Source organism: Urocitellus parryii, chromosome 1, assembly GCF_045843805.1.
Source record: "Urocitellus parryii isolate mUroPar1 chromosome 1, mUroPar1.hap1, whole genome shotgun sequence".
Lineage (NCBI taxonomy): Eukaryota > Metazoa > Chordata > Mammalia > Rodentia > Sciuridae > Urocitellus > Urocitellus parryii.
In genome coordinates this window covers 247,066,216-247,084,424 of record NC_135531.1, presented here as the reverse complement: position 1 = coordinate 247,084,424, position 18,209 = coordinate 247,066,216, and the positions used below count along the sequence as shown (strand labels likewise).

General features: G+C 32.3%; 1 protein-coding gene across 1 annotated transcript in view; it reads left to right on the top strand.

Annotated features, from left to right (window-relative positions):
* Boll (boule RNA binding protein) overlaps positions 1-16,683 on the top strand; it is a 59,906-nt gene extending 43,223 nt beyond the window's left edge. The window contains exon 11 of the mRNA XM_077803072.1: positions 16,525-16,683. Coding sequence (XP_077659198.1) covers positions 16,525-16,683 — 159 coding nt within the window. The remainder of the gene's footprint in view (positions 1-16,524) is intronic.
* Positions 16,684-18,209: the final 1,526 nt, after the last annotated feature.

Genomic DNA, 18,209 nt, shown 5'->3' with positions numbered 1-18,209 from the left:
ACAATTTATTTTGGAGGGGGCGGTAACTGGGGATTGAATTTAGGGACACTAAGCCACATGCCCAGCCCTGTTTTGCATTTTGTTTAGAGACAGGGTCTCGCTGAGTTGCATAGCACTTGGTTTTGCTGAGGCTGGCTTTATACTCGTGATCCTCCTGCCTACACCTCCCAGCCACTGGGATTACAGGTGTGTGCCACCACACCTGACAGGAAGAATCCAATATATTTAAGTTTGGTGATTACTTCTCAATTTAAACTTGTCTTAGTTCAGGCTGCTATAACAATGAGGCCATGGATTAGGTAGTTTAAGCATTTGCTGGATGTGGTGGTGCACACCTATAATCCCAGTAGCTCGGGAGGCTGAGGCAGGAGGATAGCAGGTTCAAAGCCAGCCTCAGCAACAGCAAGGTGCTAAGCAACTCAGTGAGACCCTGTCTCTAAATAAAATACAAAATAAGGCTGGGGATGTGGCTCAGTGGTTGGGTGCTCCTGAGTCAATTCCTGCTACCTGCCCCTCCCTCCCAAAAAAAAGCACTTATTTCTCAGTTTTGGAGGCTAGGAAATCCAAGATCAAGGTTCCAGCAGGTCGAGTATCTGGTGAGGACTAACTTTCCAGTTTGTAAATGTCTGTCTTCTCATTATACATTGTGCAAGGCAGAAGGAAGAGATAGTGGAAGCAAGTGCTCTCTGTCTCTCCCCCCCCACACAAAAGCTCTTCCTTGTTTATTCTTTCAAGGACATTAATCCCATTCATGAGGGCTCCACTCTCATGACCTAATTATCTCTCACAGGTTCCACCTTCAGACATGGTAACATTGGGGATTCAGCTTCAATATATGGATTTTGAGAGGACATAAACATTCACTCTACAGCAAGAATATATTCACTCTGGGGCTGGGATGTGGCTCAAGCGGTAGCGCGCTCGCCTGGCATGCGTGCGGCCCGCGGGTTCAATCCTCAGCACCACATACCAACAAAGATGTTGTGTCCGCCGAGAACTAAAAAATAAATATTGAAAATTCTCTCTCTCTCTCTCCTCTCTCACTCTCTCTTTTAAAAAAAAAAAGAATATATTCACTCTGTGCCTTATTTAAGGCACCTCATTAAGGTTTTCTTTCATAGGATTTCGCAAGTTCTCAGTCTAAAAATTTCTGTGCAGCCTGGAAAAGTTAAATGTGGAACCAACAAAAGAGCCCAAGCTTTTTAATCTTTGAGAACCACATGGTCTCTATCAAAACTACTCAAGTCTGCTACTATATTATAATAACAGCCACAAAAAAAAATATAGACAATGACTGTGGTTGTGTTTTAGTAAAACTTCATTTACAAAACAACCAATGGGAAGATTTGGCCTGCAGACCATAGTTTGATTACCCTTGAATTAATCCATTGTCTGATTAATGTATCATCTTAAAGTAAAATATGAAACATAGTATAAATGGTTTAGTTATATTTCTTTTAAATCATTTCTTTTTAATATATATTTTAGTTTAATATATACTATTTGATCCTAAACCTCTGAACTATTCTAATGCTTATAATGCCATAAGTTCTTACTAAACAAAATAACCAGTTGGGGTAGGACAGGGGAGGTAAAAGATAATTTGAGATACTTATTAATTTCTGTGTACGGTAGGTAATACTTGATAGTATTCTGTATAAATTTCACATTTCTTTTATGGGGAAATCTATCTTATTGTACATTTTATTTTTATATATGTGTGTAACAATTATTTTCAATTATGTGTTTCCATTCTTGCATTTCCTTGCATTCTCAGTCTCTCATTCCTCTAATTAAACATTATGTTCTCATTTTTGCTTTCCCCTTAGAACACAGACCACTTACATAGACACCTTACCTTTCAAAACATAAGATTCAATTGATCAGACCAAAATCTCTTATAGTATAGTTTTCTAAACATTTTTTGAATACATCTTTCCCCACCTTGAAAACCCATGAGAGTAAGCAGTAGGATTTTGTATTCCACACTTCATTAAAAATATCTTAAATTTACCCATTTTGAATAGGCACAGGGAAAGAGTATAGAGAAAGATATTGTTTTCATTCCACATGAATTAGTATTTTTTCTGTATTGCAAACCATTTATACCATAGTAGTCCCCATGCTTATTATCCACAAGGGATATGTTTGTTCCAAGACCTCCCCAGTGGATGCTGGAAATCTCTAATAGTACCAAACCCTATACACACACACACACACACACACACACACACACACACACTGTGATTGTTGATTTGATAACCAATAAAGCTACTAAATGACTAGACAGGTAGCATATGCAGCATGAATATACTAGTCAAAAGCATGATTTACATCCTGGGCATAATGGAGCAGACAATGAAAGATTTCATGATGCCACTTAGAACAACAAACATTTTAAAACTTAAATTGTTTATTTCTGGAATTTTCCATGTAATATATATTTTCAGCTGCTGTAAACTGAGTGTAATTGAAAACATAGAAAGTGAAACTGCAGATAAGGTGGGATTTCTATACCTTCTAAGATATATTGCCAAGTTTGATGACTTCTTATTAGCCAAGTCCTATGGGTCTTGTGCTAGTTCTTATACTCTTAGATTCCCTTAATTCAATTTGCCAGCTGGCCTGTCCTCAAGTTTTATTAATACTGGGATGTGATTCTTTTTCCTTGCATTCAGTTTGATCTTTCAGTGTTATTTTCAGAAATTTATTTCTTCCTCTTTTATCAACTAATAATTATAGCACTATTCTCTTTGCCCTCTAAACTGTCATCCTAAGGGAGTTTTCCAGTTTTCATTTATATTTTACTAGTGTTTTAATTTGATGCCAGTGCTTGCTTCCTTACTTAATTCTAACTTAATCTTAAAGTATTACCACCTGGTTGATGGTTGCATCCTCCTCAAACTGAAGATCATGAGTACACAATAATCTCACATTTTATTTTCAGAATCCTCACTGTTGATCTGTTAGTCTGCACATCAAACTTCTCCTCTAAAATAAAAACAATACCAGTGATTTATCTATCTTCATGATCTATTTTGTATTGTTTTATACTATTTTATTACTGACATGTCTATTTTATACTGTTTCCCCTTTTTTAGCTCAGTAACTCGCTAAGCATGATAGATTTCATTTCTCTTCACTGCTAAATCCCTTTACAATGCTCTATTCTTTTCCAGTGGGATTACTATATATTTCTTTAAAACTTCTCCATTTTCAGTTTCCATGCTTTTAATCATGTATAAAATCTCAGATCAATTTTTTAATCTAAAATTAGTATTTTCCCTCTTATCGTTTTATTCAACTATCCATACCCATACAAATTCCTTAACATTAAATAGTATTTTCTAATTTTCCAGTATTCATCAACCTAAATTACTTGTATATGTATATAATGAGGCTAGCACTGATCCCTGTCTTCTCTTGAGCTTTTAATCAAGCAATAAATACATAAAACAGTTTGACTTCACTTTTCTTTCTCCTAAGTGAACTAGAATATACTGAATTGTATACAGCCAATAAGCTATGAGTAACTGACTAGGCATGAAGAGCTGTATATTATTACAGTAGATTTCATTTATGCAACAAATATTCTCACTAACTGCTTGCTAGTATTGTAGACACTGATAATAAATACAGAAGTGAATAATATTAAGTGGGAAATATTAACTGGGAAAGCCAGGCCACTCAATACATTAACAACCAGACAAGTTTGAACCCATAGGACCTGTGCTACTTCTCACATGGTAGATACTAGCTACATGCAACTATTTAATTTCAAACTTAAATTAATAAAAATTAAATTTAAAATTTAGTTTCTCATTTGCAATTAGCCACATTTCAAGTATAGCCTCATGTGACTACTTACTAGTGTATGTGACTTTGTAGATATAGAATATTTTCACCAACATAGAAAATTCTCTTAGCACTACTTTAAAGATATTGCAACAAATATGGAAAACTAAAAAGCTTGATCCCCTAAATAAAGAGCTAGCCAAAGTTCAGAGTGCCAAAAATGTAGTCTCTATGATCCAACTGACTTTTTTTATAGCTTTTTAACCACAATTTATAATTATCTCTTAATAATTCTGGACTCAGTTGGGTATATCTCATTTGGGGTCTCACTTGTGGTTGCAGTTCATTATCAGCTTGAAGCTGTAGCCATCAGAAGCTATAGCCATCAGAAGACTTGTCCTAGCAGGCACCCAAGGAATCTTCACACACACACAAAAATCCCAGATGATCCAGATATATGGAATTACTCTATAGATTATACAGCAGAAGTACCTTACAAATAAATACCAGTCCGGACATTCCTGTTTTTTAGTTATTGTTTAGTTGTAGTGGGACACAATACCTTTATTTATTTATTTATTTTAATGTGGTGCTGAGGATGGAACCCAGGGCCTCGAACATGCTAGGCAAGTGCTCCATCGCTGAGCCACAACCTCAGCCCTACCATTCCCATTTTGAAGAGCACTTTTGTGGGTTTTTTTTTTTAACAACTTTCTAAATGGCCTGCCAAGCACTACTACTTTTTTTACAAAAAGCCTTAAAAGTTACTCAATGTTTCTTCCCTATTTTTAAATTCTCTTGTGGGAGAGAGTTATGTTTTGTTCTTAAAATAGTAAAATGAATAAAATTTCAAATAGTACAGAAAAAAACAGTTTTTTAAACTCACCTGATAGAAGGAAATGTTATATAATACACTTGTAATTCATGGTGACATGTTCCTAATTTTATGTACTAAATATTATACTCTACACTAGACTAGAAATTCTCTAGTACCGGTGGTAAACTATTGGAAAGCAGAGAGCAAGACTTTCTAAAGTTCTGGACCCTCCTAATAATCAGCTTCTCACTTCATAGCATTCAAATTTAATTAGTACCACAGGATCTACAAGTATTTAGTAAATGTTGATTGATGATCTACATTCATCTACTCTAACTTACTCCTTTTTTTTCCTGTTCTTTTTTTCTGATCTTATTTTCTCTTTACTTAACAGACAGTGTGGAGCATTCATTATTAAGACAATTGGGCAGCTCTAGTCCAGCTCAACTGATTTCTTGTCCAATGATCCTTATGTGACCAAGATCCAGCTTCAAGGAACCGGCTAGAAGCTGCCCGTTGTGAAACTTAGGGTTAGTTAATAACTCACAATACTTTTTTATTCCACTATAAGCTGTCTAAATTTGATGAAATTTGCTTTTTCAGCTGTTTTAAAAAATTATTTAGGTAGATGTGATATGTTTTTTATGTGTTAATCTAACTGTAGTGACATTTTCTACATGTTTTATCCATTCATAAATAATAACCACATTGGGAATAGTGAGGTGTCTTTCATTTTCTCTGCTTTGTGTTATTTTTCTTCTCAGTCTTTTAGATACTACATACCATATCCTTTTATATTTATTTTAATTAGGATAAGAACCATTTCTAATTCTAATAGAATTCTAATACTTCCATAACTTTAGAACATAGTATATTATTTAGCCTTTATGATTTAGTCTTATTACTTTGATATTTTGTCATTTAATATGCTTTCATCTAATTTTTTATTTGTTACTGCTACTTCTTATTTAACTTTGCTTCCACTGTGGTTTTCAGAATTTAAATAGTATTTATACCTCTTTTATTATAACATCTTCTAAATATTAGAAATATTATCAACATGGTCAATATTCTTGGCTTTTCATGTGATTAACTGTATTAAATTTTTCTCTAAGGTTTGAGAAAATACTATAACCCTCCTATAACATCATCCATTTGATAACAAATTTTACATAATATAGATTTACATCATAGAATTTTGATAAAAGAAGGGCTACCTCTAACATGATCCTGTAATATTGACTGACAGTCCACTATATTAGTGTTCTTAGAATGCTTTAATCTTCTTACCACCTTATTTTTTACCAATATATCTATGTGATTAACTTTTAAAAAGACAATTAAATGTTTTCATAAAATACAAAATTATTTCTTGCACTAAAGGAAAACTTTAGGTTCCGACTCTAAAGCCAATTCATAATATAAAATTGGAATTGGAGCGGGGGGTTGTTGTTGAAAAGACACAGAACAAATCATAAGCATTTTTAATTACGAAAATTTCTGTAGTACTACAAGAAATGTCCTTTTTATTTTCATTTACAGTTCTTTCACTGATCCCTAATTTTAGAAAAGAAAGAGGAAAGACTAAATATTGGCATGACCCTAATAAATTTAACTCTTCCCTGTCCTATTCCAACCCTAAATGTTTTCCATGCTCAGCAGCAGCAGCAGAAATGACAGGACATAAACCCTAAAGTTCTTTCCCAGTTAGTCAAATAGAGTGTTTTTTTTTTTAAACCATAATGAATATATTTGCCAATTAAATGGTTTCATGAGAATAGTAAGACCCTATGAATGTATACTAGCATACAAAGATCTCATGTACATTAATTACCCTCAGTTTTAGAAATGTAAATAGACTAATAAGTCCCATAATGAAATTTTGAAAGTTTTTGTTCTGTAAGTAAAAATATTATTAAACACTGATGTTAGAGATTTTCTTTTAATAGCACTCTCCTTAAGAACAAAAAAGTTAATGTTTTGATTTTCAAAATGTTAAACATGATGCTAAACAAATCCTGGACTGTTAATAAAAAATAATAATGTATTATTGGGCAAGGAATTTTGATAATAATTGATACCTAAGTGTGTTTTTTCCACAGTTATATGGAATATATGCACACACATAAACATTATATACATACATATAGATTGTATGTGTACACATGCACATTTTATATGTACACACCCATATATAGTTCCTACATGTATATTTTCTTAGAGTTTATCTTTATTTCTGAGATTAGCAAAAACTGGACTTTTTTTTTTTTTTTAGTTTTATGTGGACACAATATTTTTATTTTCTATGTGGTGCTGAGAGTCGAACCCAATGCCTCATGTATGCTAGGCGATAACTTTTATCACTGGGCCACACCCTAGCCCCCTTTGGACTTCATTGACAATCTAAATGTATGGATAGTATACGTCCTTTTTATTTATTTATCATTTACTTGTTTTTGTATTTGGTATTAATCTAGAGCACTTAACCACTGAGCTAAGACCCAAGTCCTTTTTATTTATTTTTATTTTTTTGAGACAGGGTCTCCCTAAATTGCTTAGGATCTTGCTAAGTTGCTGAGGCTGGCCTCAAAATTGCAATCCTCCTGCCTCAGTCTCAGAGTCACTGGAATTACTGATGTGTGCCTCCATACCCATCTATCCATTCTTTTTATGGCCTAGTGTGATAGCCCTAACACATTACTTCTATAAACAGATGAATTAAGAGGATGAAAATTCTCACACACACTAAGTGAAGCCCATTGTTACTTTTCTATTTTTGCAGTATTTCATCAATCAATAATTTTGAAAAGTGTTTACTTACTTAATACCCATATTGAAAAGCCAATCTAAAGAAATTATCCAAAATTCACTGTTTTAAAGTGAAACTGATGATACAAATATTAGTACATGTACTAAAATCACAAGGTAATGACTTTGCAACCTGTTTTTCCAAAATATCTAATGCAACTGAATACAAAAGGATCTTGGAAAATTAAGACTTTAACTTCTTCTGTCAGCTGATTTCAGAAGGATGGCTTGGAAAGAGGTATGATTTAATTTATAACAGTTTTATAAATTTCCACCAACAATGGCAGTACAATATTTTTGAACAAATTTATACAACTATAAAATAAAGAATGGGGTCACAAAAATTCTTTGTATTTTTCCCAGAAATTCTGCCTACATAACATTAAAATACAGAATCAAAGGATTGAAAAGGACTTTAGGAGAGCATCCAAATTCAACTTAAGATATCATGCTTCAATGTGCTCTATTGTTATAGTAAGTCAATGTCCCCTGGACCTATACTTTGACAAAATTTATTCTGGAATTCTTGAAGACTTAAAAAGGGCAAAAGAAAACTTTTTACCCAAAAGGTGGATATGAATAATGTTCATGCTGGTACTGTTTATTTCAACTTAATTGTTTCCATCTCTGTTCATACCTCCCTAAAAAGATGTTTAAGTTTCCATCCTTCCATGTTGAATACCACTCTGATTACCAGCTACAAGGGCTGCTGTTTGTTGGACCTGCTGTATATTTCTTGTCTCTTTGCTTTTATAGATTGCATAAATTTTGTATTTTCTACATTCTACTGGACCCTTTCAGAAATCAAGTGCTATTCAAGATTACTTGTTTTATTTCACATTGTCATTTTTTTTCCCTTTCCATGTGACATTATCCTTCACTTTTCCATATATTAGTTTTGTGGTTATCTTGATATCACCCACTTTATGCCCTGTCAGGATCTGAAAATATAACTGGCATAAATTTCAGACTAGTGAACAGATAACTAGATAACAGACTTCTAATCTTAATCATTAGTATTAACTTCGAGGCGCAGTGGCTCACACCTGTAATATCAGTGGCTCAGGAGGCTGAGGCAGAAGGATATTGCAAGTTCAAAGCCAGCCTTAGAAACTTAAAAAGGCCCTAAGGAATTTGCTGAGACCCTGTCTCTAAATAAAAAATAAAATGTAACTGTGGTTAAGTGCCCCTGGGTTCAATCCCTGCTACAAAAAAATATTATCAATATAATTGCCAAGGTTGATTATAGTTAACTAAAAATACATAGTAAAAGGCTGAATAGTTATTTTATTTAAGGTCTCACTTGTGATATATTTACGTCTTATATTTTAAATGTATAAACATTTTAAATCTCCATCTATTGATTTGTCTATTTTCCTCATTTGATAACATATTTTTTAGTTAAGAGAAGCCAAATTTTGATTATTTAATAATATTTTAGGGTGATTTTCTTAGTAAAGCTAGTATGTTAACCTCAGTTTTTCATTTCTATCACGCTATGTACCTGTAGAGTAATTGTTATTAGTATTTTAATAAAAGTGATATGGGTCATACACATCTCCTTGGTATATTTCGTCCCTTTGGAAAACAGAGGGTATGAGAAACAATCTCTCTATATATAGAGTAGACTAAAGCCCTTCCTTTCCCTACCAACTTAGGGTCTTCTCCTCACTTCAGCCCTTTTACTTACTGTTTGCTCATCAGAGAAAATCTGGATGATCCTAGATTATCTTCTTCTGCATTTCCTCCTTTGTTAGATAAAACATCTCTTGTGGGGGAAATAATGCTTTTAGGAAATGATAGTTTTTTAGTATTACTTTATAAGACAATCAAGTTTCTTACCTGAAGTATAAAGGCTTAGAAGTAACTGCACCTTACTTTTTAGCTTTTATTTTGTCCCATTACTTACCACTGGCAAGTTTTGTGGAAGTCTCTTTAAATCCTTGTCTCTCGTCTTTGATAGACTTCAGTAGTCTAAAAAGCAGTTTTCCCATTGGAAAATTCCAAGCTGGAACCTAAACTGCACTCTTCCTATCCCATGAGTTGACTACTCTTTCATGATCCTACTAGTTAACTCTTCAATCTGGGAAATATTTGGTCTACCCACCTTTCCAGCTTTTGTTTTTGTACCAGGGATGAACCCAGGGGTGCTTAACCACTAAGCTACATCCCCAGTTCTTTTCATTTTTTTGAGATGGGGTCATGTTAAGTTGCTATGGCCTTACTAATTGCCAAGGCTGGCTTTGAACTTGCAATCCTCCTGTCTCAGCCTCCTGAGCCTCTGGGATTTCAGGCATGCACCACCAACACGCAGCCCCTTCCAGCTTATTCTCCAAGTATCATATTCTTTTTTGAATCAGTTTTTTTAAAAAACTCAGTGTTCTGATGATGAGAAAGACCCACCTTCATTCTGACTTTTCCCCTTGCTAGTTACTAGCCGTTTAAGAAACCTCTACTTTTATTTTGGGTTGAATTTCTCTAAATTTTTAAAGACTTTTGAGTCTTGATCTACCTAGTTTATTTAATCTTCTTGACTGAAAATGATAGAACTTAAGAATATGTATTATATACCCATTATTTGCATATTGTCTCTCATCTTTCAAATAACCCAAGTAAGCACAGTATTGTTTAATATTAATAGTTTTGCCCAATTCCAACCATATTACAAATGATTTAAACTCAAAGGATATTCCCATATTAAAAAATGCCCACAAGGAGCTAAATAAATTCTAGATTTGGAGAATTTCTCAAAAGCAGGAGAGGGGGGAGGAAGTATCCTTCTCTGTCTCAACTTTCCTAAGGAAAAATTAGAGACAATGCCAATTAACCCAAAAGGTTTAATCCAGTTTGGTAGAATTTTCAACAATATAACATAACTTGAAAAAAGTCAAGCAAAATGGAGAAAAGATATGTGGACTAAAAATCTAGTTTAAATGAGCTAATTTGTATTTAAGATTGTCATTCTTGTTTTTCACAACTTCTTTCCTTCTATTTCTGAACCCCTTGGTACAAGTTTTTCAGTTTCCTAATAATAATACAGTAAACATTTTGTAAGTATGAAAAAGAGATCCAAGATAACTTTTGCTTGAATATGTAGTATTATAGCCTTTTAATCCTCAATTTGCTTTATACATTATAAATATTATGAGACAAATTAAAAATTGAAATGAAAGATATGTTAATACACATCCTTTTATATATATCTATGTTTATTTTTTTAAAAAGGCTATCCTTTTTCCTCAAAGAATTTCATAGGTACACCCAAGATAACAATGAAATGCAGACATTTTGCATGGCACATAAGATTCATATTTATGAAGACTGGGACTATCACAGTCTGAGTTACCTCAGCATTTTTTCATCAAATGGAACTTGTAATATTTAAAGTAATAGTGTTTTTACTTCACTCATGAAGCATTTGAGATAAAAATGTTACTAAATTCCTCCTTCAGTGTCTCAGCATATTTGAATTTCAGATGCTCTGTGAGATACAGTTGTTTATATCATCTTTTGTTGTTTTTTTTTTTAATCCAGTTGAATATAATCTGGATCATCTGAAACTTTAGGCTTTGTGGTAATGTAAGTTCCTTTATAGAATGCCTGGGTGATGGCGCTTTCTTTTATTATTCTCACACACATACCCACACACACACACACACACACACACACATATGTATATATACATGCATGTATAAATATAAAACAGGATAGCAGGGGAAATATATATTAATTAGAACAGACAATCATTGTAATATTACTCATTAACAAGCAGTGTGGAACCAATTTTAAGTGTCTGGACTAGGAGTTTGAGGCTACAGACAGGTTCTAATTTTTTTTAATAATTTTTTAGTTGTAGATGGACACAATACCTTTATTTTATTTTTTAAAATATTTATTTTTTAGTTGTAGTTGGACACAATACCTTTAGTTTATTTATTTATTTTTATGGGTGCTGAGGATTGAACGCAGGGCCTCAGATGTGCTAGGCAGGTGCTCTACCACTGAGCTACAACCATAGCCCCAGGTTCAAATTTTTTTAACGGATCAGATTTTGCAGGGTTTTTTTAAACAGATATCATCCCATTCCTTTGTAAAGTATCAAGCAAGCAACCAATAAATCCCCACATGTAATTAATACATCAAAATTTTGTGGACTTATTTCTAGTTGGAAAAAAATAACCAATATTTAATTTGTGAGACAAAGAAAATTCTGAATTCCTTGTTAAGATTTAGCTCTTACCATATCAAATGTTTAACTGATGCTTCCCTACAGAATTGGAATAACTGTATTTCTGTCTGCACTGATGGTCTTTAAAACATATATTTAAGTTCATCCATCCACCCACCCACTAGGAAATAAATTACTTTATTATCTTATTAAGAATCCAAGGGGCTGGGATTGTGGTTTAGTGGTAGAGTGTTTACTAGCATGCATGAGGCACTGGGTTTGATCCTCAGCACCACATAAATGGAAAATAAAGATATTGTGTCCACCTAAAAATTAAAAAAAAAAAAAGAAAGAATACTGTAAAATTTCTGTTACTTCACAGTGCAGGCAGACCTGTTAGCCTGTGTGCCTATGAATATTATCATTTTCTGGTGTTATGATGTGAAAAAACATTGGAAAGCTTTAGATAAGATGATGTGTTTTGGTTTTTAGACTGGACTTTCTTAAGTTAACTTCTTTAAAGACTCTGATTTGGAATATAAACCTACTACCAGACAACCCATTTAATCTACTCGCTGGCCTCTTTAAAATGACATTCTAAATCACTTTCCCCTTTACTTAAATTTTGTATACCCATTTCAGAGGTATACAGAGAATTTCCTTTCCCTTGGTTTTTTTTTTTTCTAAATATCCAGAATTTATCCTAAAGGTCTTTTCTTCATATAAATCCTCCAGTTGATCTTCTTACTTTATTAAATATTCTTCAAATCAAATGTATTCCTACATTCTAGGTGAAGACAAGAGTTTTTACTGCCATAATTTAATATCAGAACATACAGTTTCAAAATAATCTTGTTCATTATAAGTACAGTAATTTGTTGTTATAGTAAGACTTGTAATTTGGGTCTATCTGAAGGAACATGTGTACTATTATAATTCCATCTTTTTGTGGTACTTGACATTGAACCTAGGGGTACTGTGCCACTGAGCTATATCCAGCCCATCCCCCTGTTTTGCTTTTTCTTTTGAGGCACAAGGTCTTACTTTGCTAAGTTAACCAGGTTGACCTGGAACTTGTAATCCTCCTGCCTCAGCCTCCTAAGTGGCTAGGATTGTAGATCTATACCACCCACCCAGCTAACTCCATCTTTTCTCAAAGACAATTACATGTTCAGAGACTTGTCAAGTTCTAATGTGATTATTACCTTACTCTTTTCCAAAATATCACCATATGAACTCAGGATTAGGAGTCCTTATTCTCCAGCACATACTTCCTCTTGAATCTTGCTCCCACCTTCACAGATGAGTAAGAAACTTATATGGTTTTGATTATCTTTACAGAAATCAAGGTTGTTTACCTATAGACGTGGTCCCCTGATGTTTTATCGGTCATGTCAAGATTTGCTTCTACTGCTGTTCCTTGTATAGTTCTTGATTTTGCTAATCTCTGTTCCAAGTTCTTAATTGGAATGATCATATACTTATCATTCAAATCAAGAAACGTAAGTGAAAGGAGGCACCAAAAATAACTAAAATAGGACTGGAGTTGTGGCTCAGTGGTAGAACACTTTTGCCCAGCATGTGTAAGGCACTGGGTTAAATCCTCAGCACCACATGTAAATAAAAAAAGGTATTGTATCCATCTACAATTAAAAATATTTTTTTAAATAACTAAAATCATGTAATTTTTGATGTTTACTGACCAATGAAGTCTGATATATTAATAAACCTACAAAATCATTATATTCAAAAATTATTTTTCAAAAATAAAATTCTGACCATGCAATAGATCTAAAACTAGAATGTCTCAAGGAAATTGGAATGTAATATTATTACAAAATACATTAACACCTCTGTATCCACAGGCTTTGCATCTAAGATTCAATCAAATACAAATTAAAAATAATAAAAAAATTGTGCTGGTATTAAACAAATACAGATGCTTTTTTCCTTGACATTATTTCCTAAACAACACAGTATAACAACTATTTACATAACTTTTACATTGTATATGTACTAAGTGTTCTAAGTAATCTAGAGATGGTTTAAGTATATGAGAGGATATGTGTAAGTTATATACAAATACTATGCCATATTTTTTTTAAAGACTTAAAAATCTGCAGATTTTGGTATCTTCTGGGAGTACCTAGAACCAGTCCCCCATGTATACAGAGACATGACTGCAAATGTAACATTAAGTAGAATAAAAAAGCATACTCTGAAAAGGATTAAGCTGTAGGGGTAAGCTTGAACTTCTCTAATACTTAACCATTAAAGTATTATGACAGTTCAGTAGTAAAGCATCCCTGGGTTCAATCCCCCATACTAAAAAAAAAACTTTGTTTTTCATTGTAGCCATTGATATAGTGCCCATATAAACAGACTAAATTATGTTTAGATATAAGCCTTTTTTTCTGTGATATAAACATGAAATAAGAAAATCATAGACTCAAATGAATCTCAGAGATTCTATTATTGTATACACATGTATAATCTTAAGATATTAATCTTAAAATCTTGATAACAACCTGTATTAATTAAGTTTGCTATATAATTACAAGTAGTTTTACAGAAAAGCTTTGGTATTAAGTCAATAAGTATTAAAGTCCATGATAATCTTCCTTGTAAAAATTGTATCATCTTTGGTGTTCATGGGCTGTAAAATCATGCCTAGAACACTTTTGCTTACTTTTATCATTTCAAGGCAAGAATAACACCTCACATTTACACATAGTACCTTATAAATCACAAGCACTTCATATGCATTACCTCATTTTATTCATTACATATTTTTGTGAGATAAACAATGTTTTATAAAAGAACTGAAACTTAGATTAAGAGAATTGCCCAAGATAACATTAAGTAGCAGAATTTCTAATAACTAATAAATGGTAGCTGTTTAAGAGACAATCTTTAAAAGTATAATAATTTTCAAAATAATTTGTGTCCTATCCAAGAATTAATGGGCCATCTTTCATTTAATAACTAAAATAAAATGTCTCTTCTAATGTCTTAAGTGGCTAGGAGTCACAATCAGAAAATATTTCAGTTCTAAAATAAGGAAATAAATTATAATAGACAGGAAACTGCTTAGTTATCTTTTATCAGGTAACCTAAGTATGAACTAGTATCCTAACCAAATAGTAGAAATCAAAATTATTTTAGAAATTAATTTTTTAGATGGCTCAACGAAAATTTTCTTTGGAAGAACTGTATAAGTACTCTGGGAAATGTAAGAATGGTCAAAGGTGAGAAGAAGGAACACAAAGTTGCTTAAGTATCCCAGAAAAATTTCAATCCCTCCACTAGCCTGTGCCAATACACTCTTGGGAACATAGTACATTTCCAAGTGCTTTTGAATTCACAAAGTTCACAGGCATAAACAACTATTTTCTTTTTTCCCATTGTTCTTGCTAATAGCTATAGCTAGGCATGTATTAGTCTTTGTATAAACCTTCCATGTAGTATTTACTATTTAGAGAAAGGGTTATTCAAGTTTGTTTTTATTACATACTGACGACAGGTACCAGACTCATGCCACTGTTTATACTGATAAAATATGATGTAGTTCTAAAAGAGAAATGCCTATTATAATTGTTTACTGAAATATCTTAGCTCAAAAATTGTAAACAGGCTTAAAACTAAATGTAGCCTGAGGTCATTGATTGGAGGAGTTAATTTTCTCACAACAGTGTTACAACACTGATTTCAATTAACTGTCTTTATCTTATTACTACAATATTTCATGCTTTGTTTCTTTTTGAGTTGGAAACAACTTCACAAAGTATCTTTAAATGACTCAATAAAGTCTGTGTAATTACACAATTTAAAACATTTTTAATCCTTAAATATCTAGATCTGATATGCCACTTTTAAAAATCATCCATTGTTTTTATGACTTACTCCTATATTTACCTGTTCTAGTACTGACAGGTTGTTTCATTGTTGGTAGACATGCTCAAAGTCTTCGTAAGTCAATGAAGTGATCAAAGTGCCTCTATCATTTAAAGTGAAAATATAAGTAAACATGACTCTTTAGAATTTTGCTTTATATCTTAGAAACATTAGTTCATTTCCCCTAATTACAGATAAGTTGCTAGTTAAGTTCTTAAAGAGTAGTAAAATGTTTGTATTCAATTTTTGTTGTTAGATGCAGGCTGGGCAGTTGAGTTGGCCTACATGCTATTTCAAAAGTTTTTTTATCAACTTTGTAATATGAACTCTACTTTCTTCATGCCTTGTATTCTTGAATTGCAATATTCAAACTCAGGTCATTTAAAGTAGGCAGAAGAAAATAATGAGATTTCTAGGCAAAATGATTTGGCTATACCTTGGTGCTCTGAAGTGCAGGCATTTTGTAATCCTTAAATTATACCTTAGCTAAAACTTCCTATTTTGTCTTAAGCAAATCAGAATCTCCAGCAAGCCCTCTGTACAGCAGTAGATCAAATAAAAATAAGTTGGAACATAGAGTCTATTTGTTGAATGTTTTAGTTAACAAAATAAAATGTTACTCTAATAACATGAAATACTATAATTCCCTGATAGGAATACCTTAATAATTCCTGGATAGTTACTTCCTCACCGATTAGATCTAATTTTATATACCTTAAGTACATAAATCTTTTTTGTAACAAATCTTTATTAAAGTTTAGGGACAAAACAAAATAAGTATAACCTAGTAATTTAGAAATATCATTGAACATCGCTGTTCACAAATCCCTTGTAGTGAGGCTCTTTGTATAGCTCTTAGCATGCCTCCCTGTCCAGTAAGCAGGTTATAAAATAACTTACTCTTTTCAGGGGAAATTTCCCAAAGCACACCTCAGAATTCAGGCCCAGTTAATCTGATTTTAAAATCTTTCCCTTAGTAATTATAAAATTAGAGCCAATTAAAATGCATTAAAACCCTAATTTTCTTTAAATCTCTTACTAGGAACCAAGGTTACATTCTGTGAGAAGAAGCTTTTCTCAACCTTCATCTGTAGGTTTGAAACCTCGATATTCTCGAAGCCCACACTTTCATCCTAGAAAAGATTTCAGAGCAGAGGATTCAATTATTACTCCACCTCCCTCTACTGATTCTGTTAAGTAGAATCTTGAATAACTATTTTGTCCAACAGTAGTAAATAACTAGCCCCATATGTGGTCTACTAACAAATGAGGATTTGAGATGTGCTAAAGTTAAATGTTTTTGCTTTTTTAAGGGAATTAAAGAAATCTTAGTAGCCAGAATATTGGAGATGCAGGATTAAATCATGGTTTCCTTTATTAATTTATATACTTAACTAATGTAGGTTTGTAACCTATACCAAATATAAGAAAATTTATAAGACAACAAATATCTTGATTAAAGTTTGGAAAATTTTGTCATCATCTGGCTATTTTACCAACATGATAATCTCATATACTTTACTGTTTGGATTTTTCAATTTTATTCCAGGTGTTCATATTTGTAGACATAGCCATGACATATACAGAAAATCTTAGCAACAGACCATTTGTTGTAATATAGTAAAATTTTTAAAAACACTATCTCTTTAGGGAGATAAAATGTAGTAGATTCTAGCTTCCACATTATTTTGGTTTCACTGTATTTAGATTTGTGTATAGTTTACCTATATTAAACAGTTTTGATAAAACATTTCAAACTCTAGATTTATATTCGAAATTTTGAGACATAACACATCAAAATTATAATCTATGTATTATAAAATATCCAGAAATCTGTTATATTGTGACCATTTGTTTCATACCAATTTCTACAGCCAAAGTTGACACTATTCTATACTTAAAGATTATCTTCCTATTTCTGGCCCTATTTTGTCATTTACCCAGGAAATATAAGGGTTTTTGTAGCATCTTAGCAAGTATAAGCATCACTATGTATATCATGTCAGATTTGATATCTATTTTTTAAACACAGTGACACTATCAATAGTCCTTTTTATCTTTCATTCAGATCTTAGTTGGTGAGATTTCTAGAGTTTTAAAACATTAACCTTAACCAAATAAAACTTACCCATATTTCACTTTCAAATCCAAAGAAGCTATGATTGCCTATTGTTACAGAATTTTTACAGATTAAAAACAGCCACACCAACTTTTCTCTAAATGCTTCCTGTTTGCCCTATATCCCAACTTTCTTCTATAAAAACATGATAATCCTTTTGTAGAAGACTATATTATTAATAAAACAATAAAAATAAGTCATAGAAATAAGCAGTATTTAAATTGTATGGAAATTTATTCTAGAACTTAGTGAAATTTGATTGCATAGTACAAGAATTTCAATATTTTTATTGCTTGTCTACACCAAGTTAAATTAAACTCTGGAAAATTTTGTCGTCATCTGGCTATCTTACCAACATGACAATCTCATATACAACTTTACTGTTTGGATTTTCCAATTTTATTCCAGGTGTTTCATATTTGTAGACATAGCTAACCCTTGCTTACAAACTCTCTTATAGTATCAGGAAGGTGATAATCCAATAATAATTTGGAGTGATTATTTCATCCTGCCTCAAAAAGAATAATGGGTGTGTGTGTATATATATTGGTTATATTATCCTGATATTTCTGAGCTAAAATATTTAGGTCAAGTAATAAAATGTAATG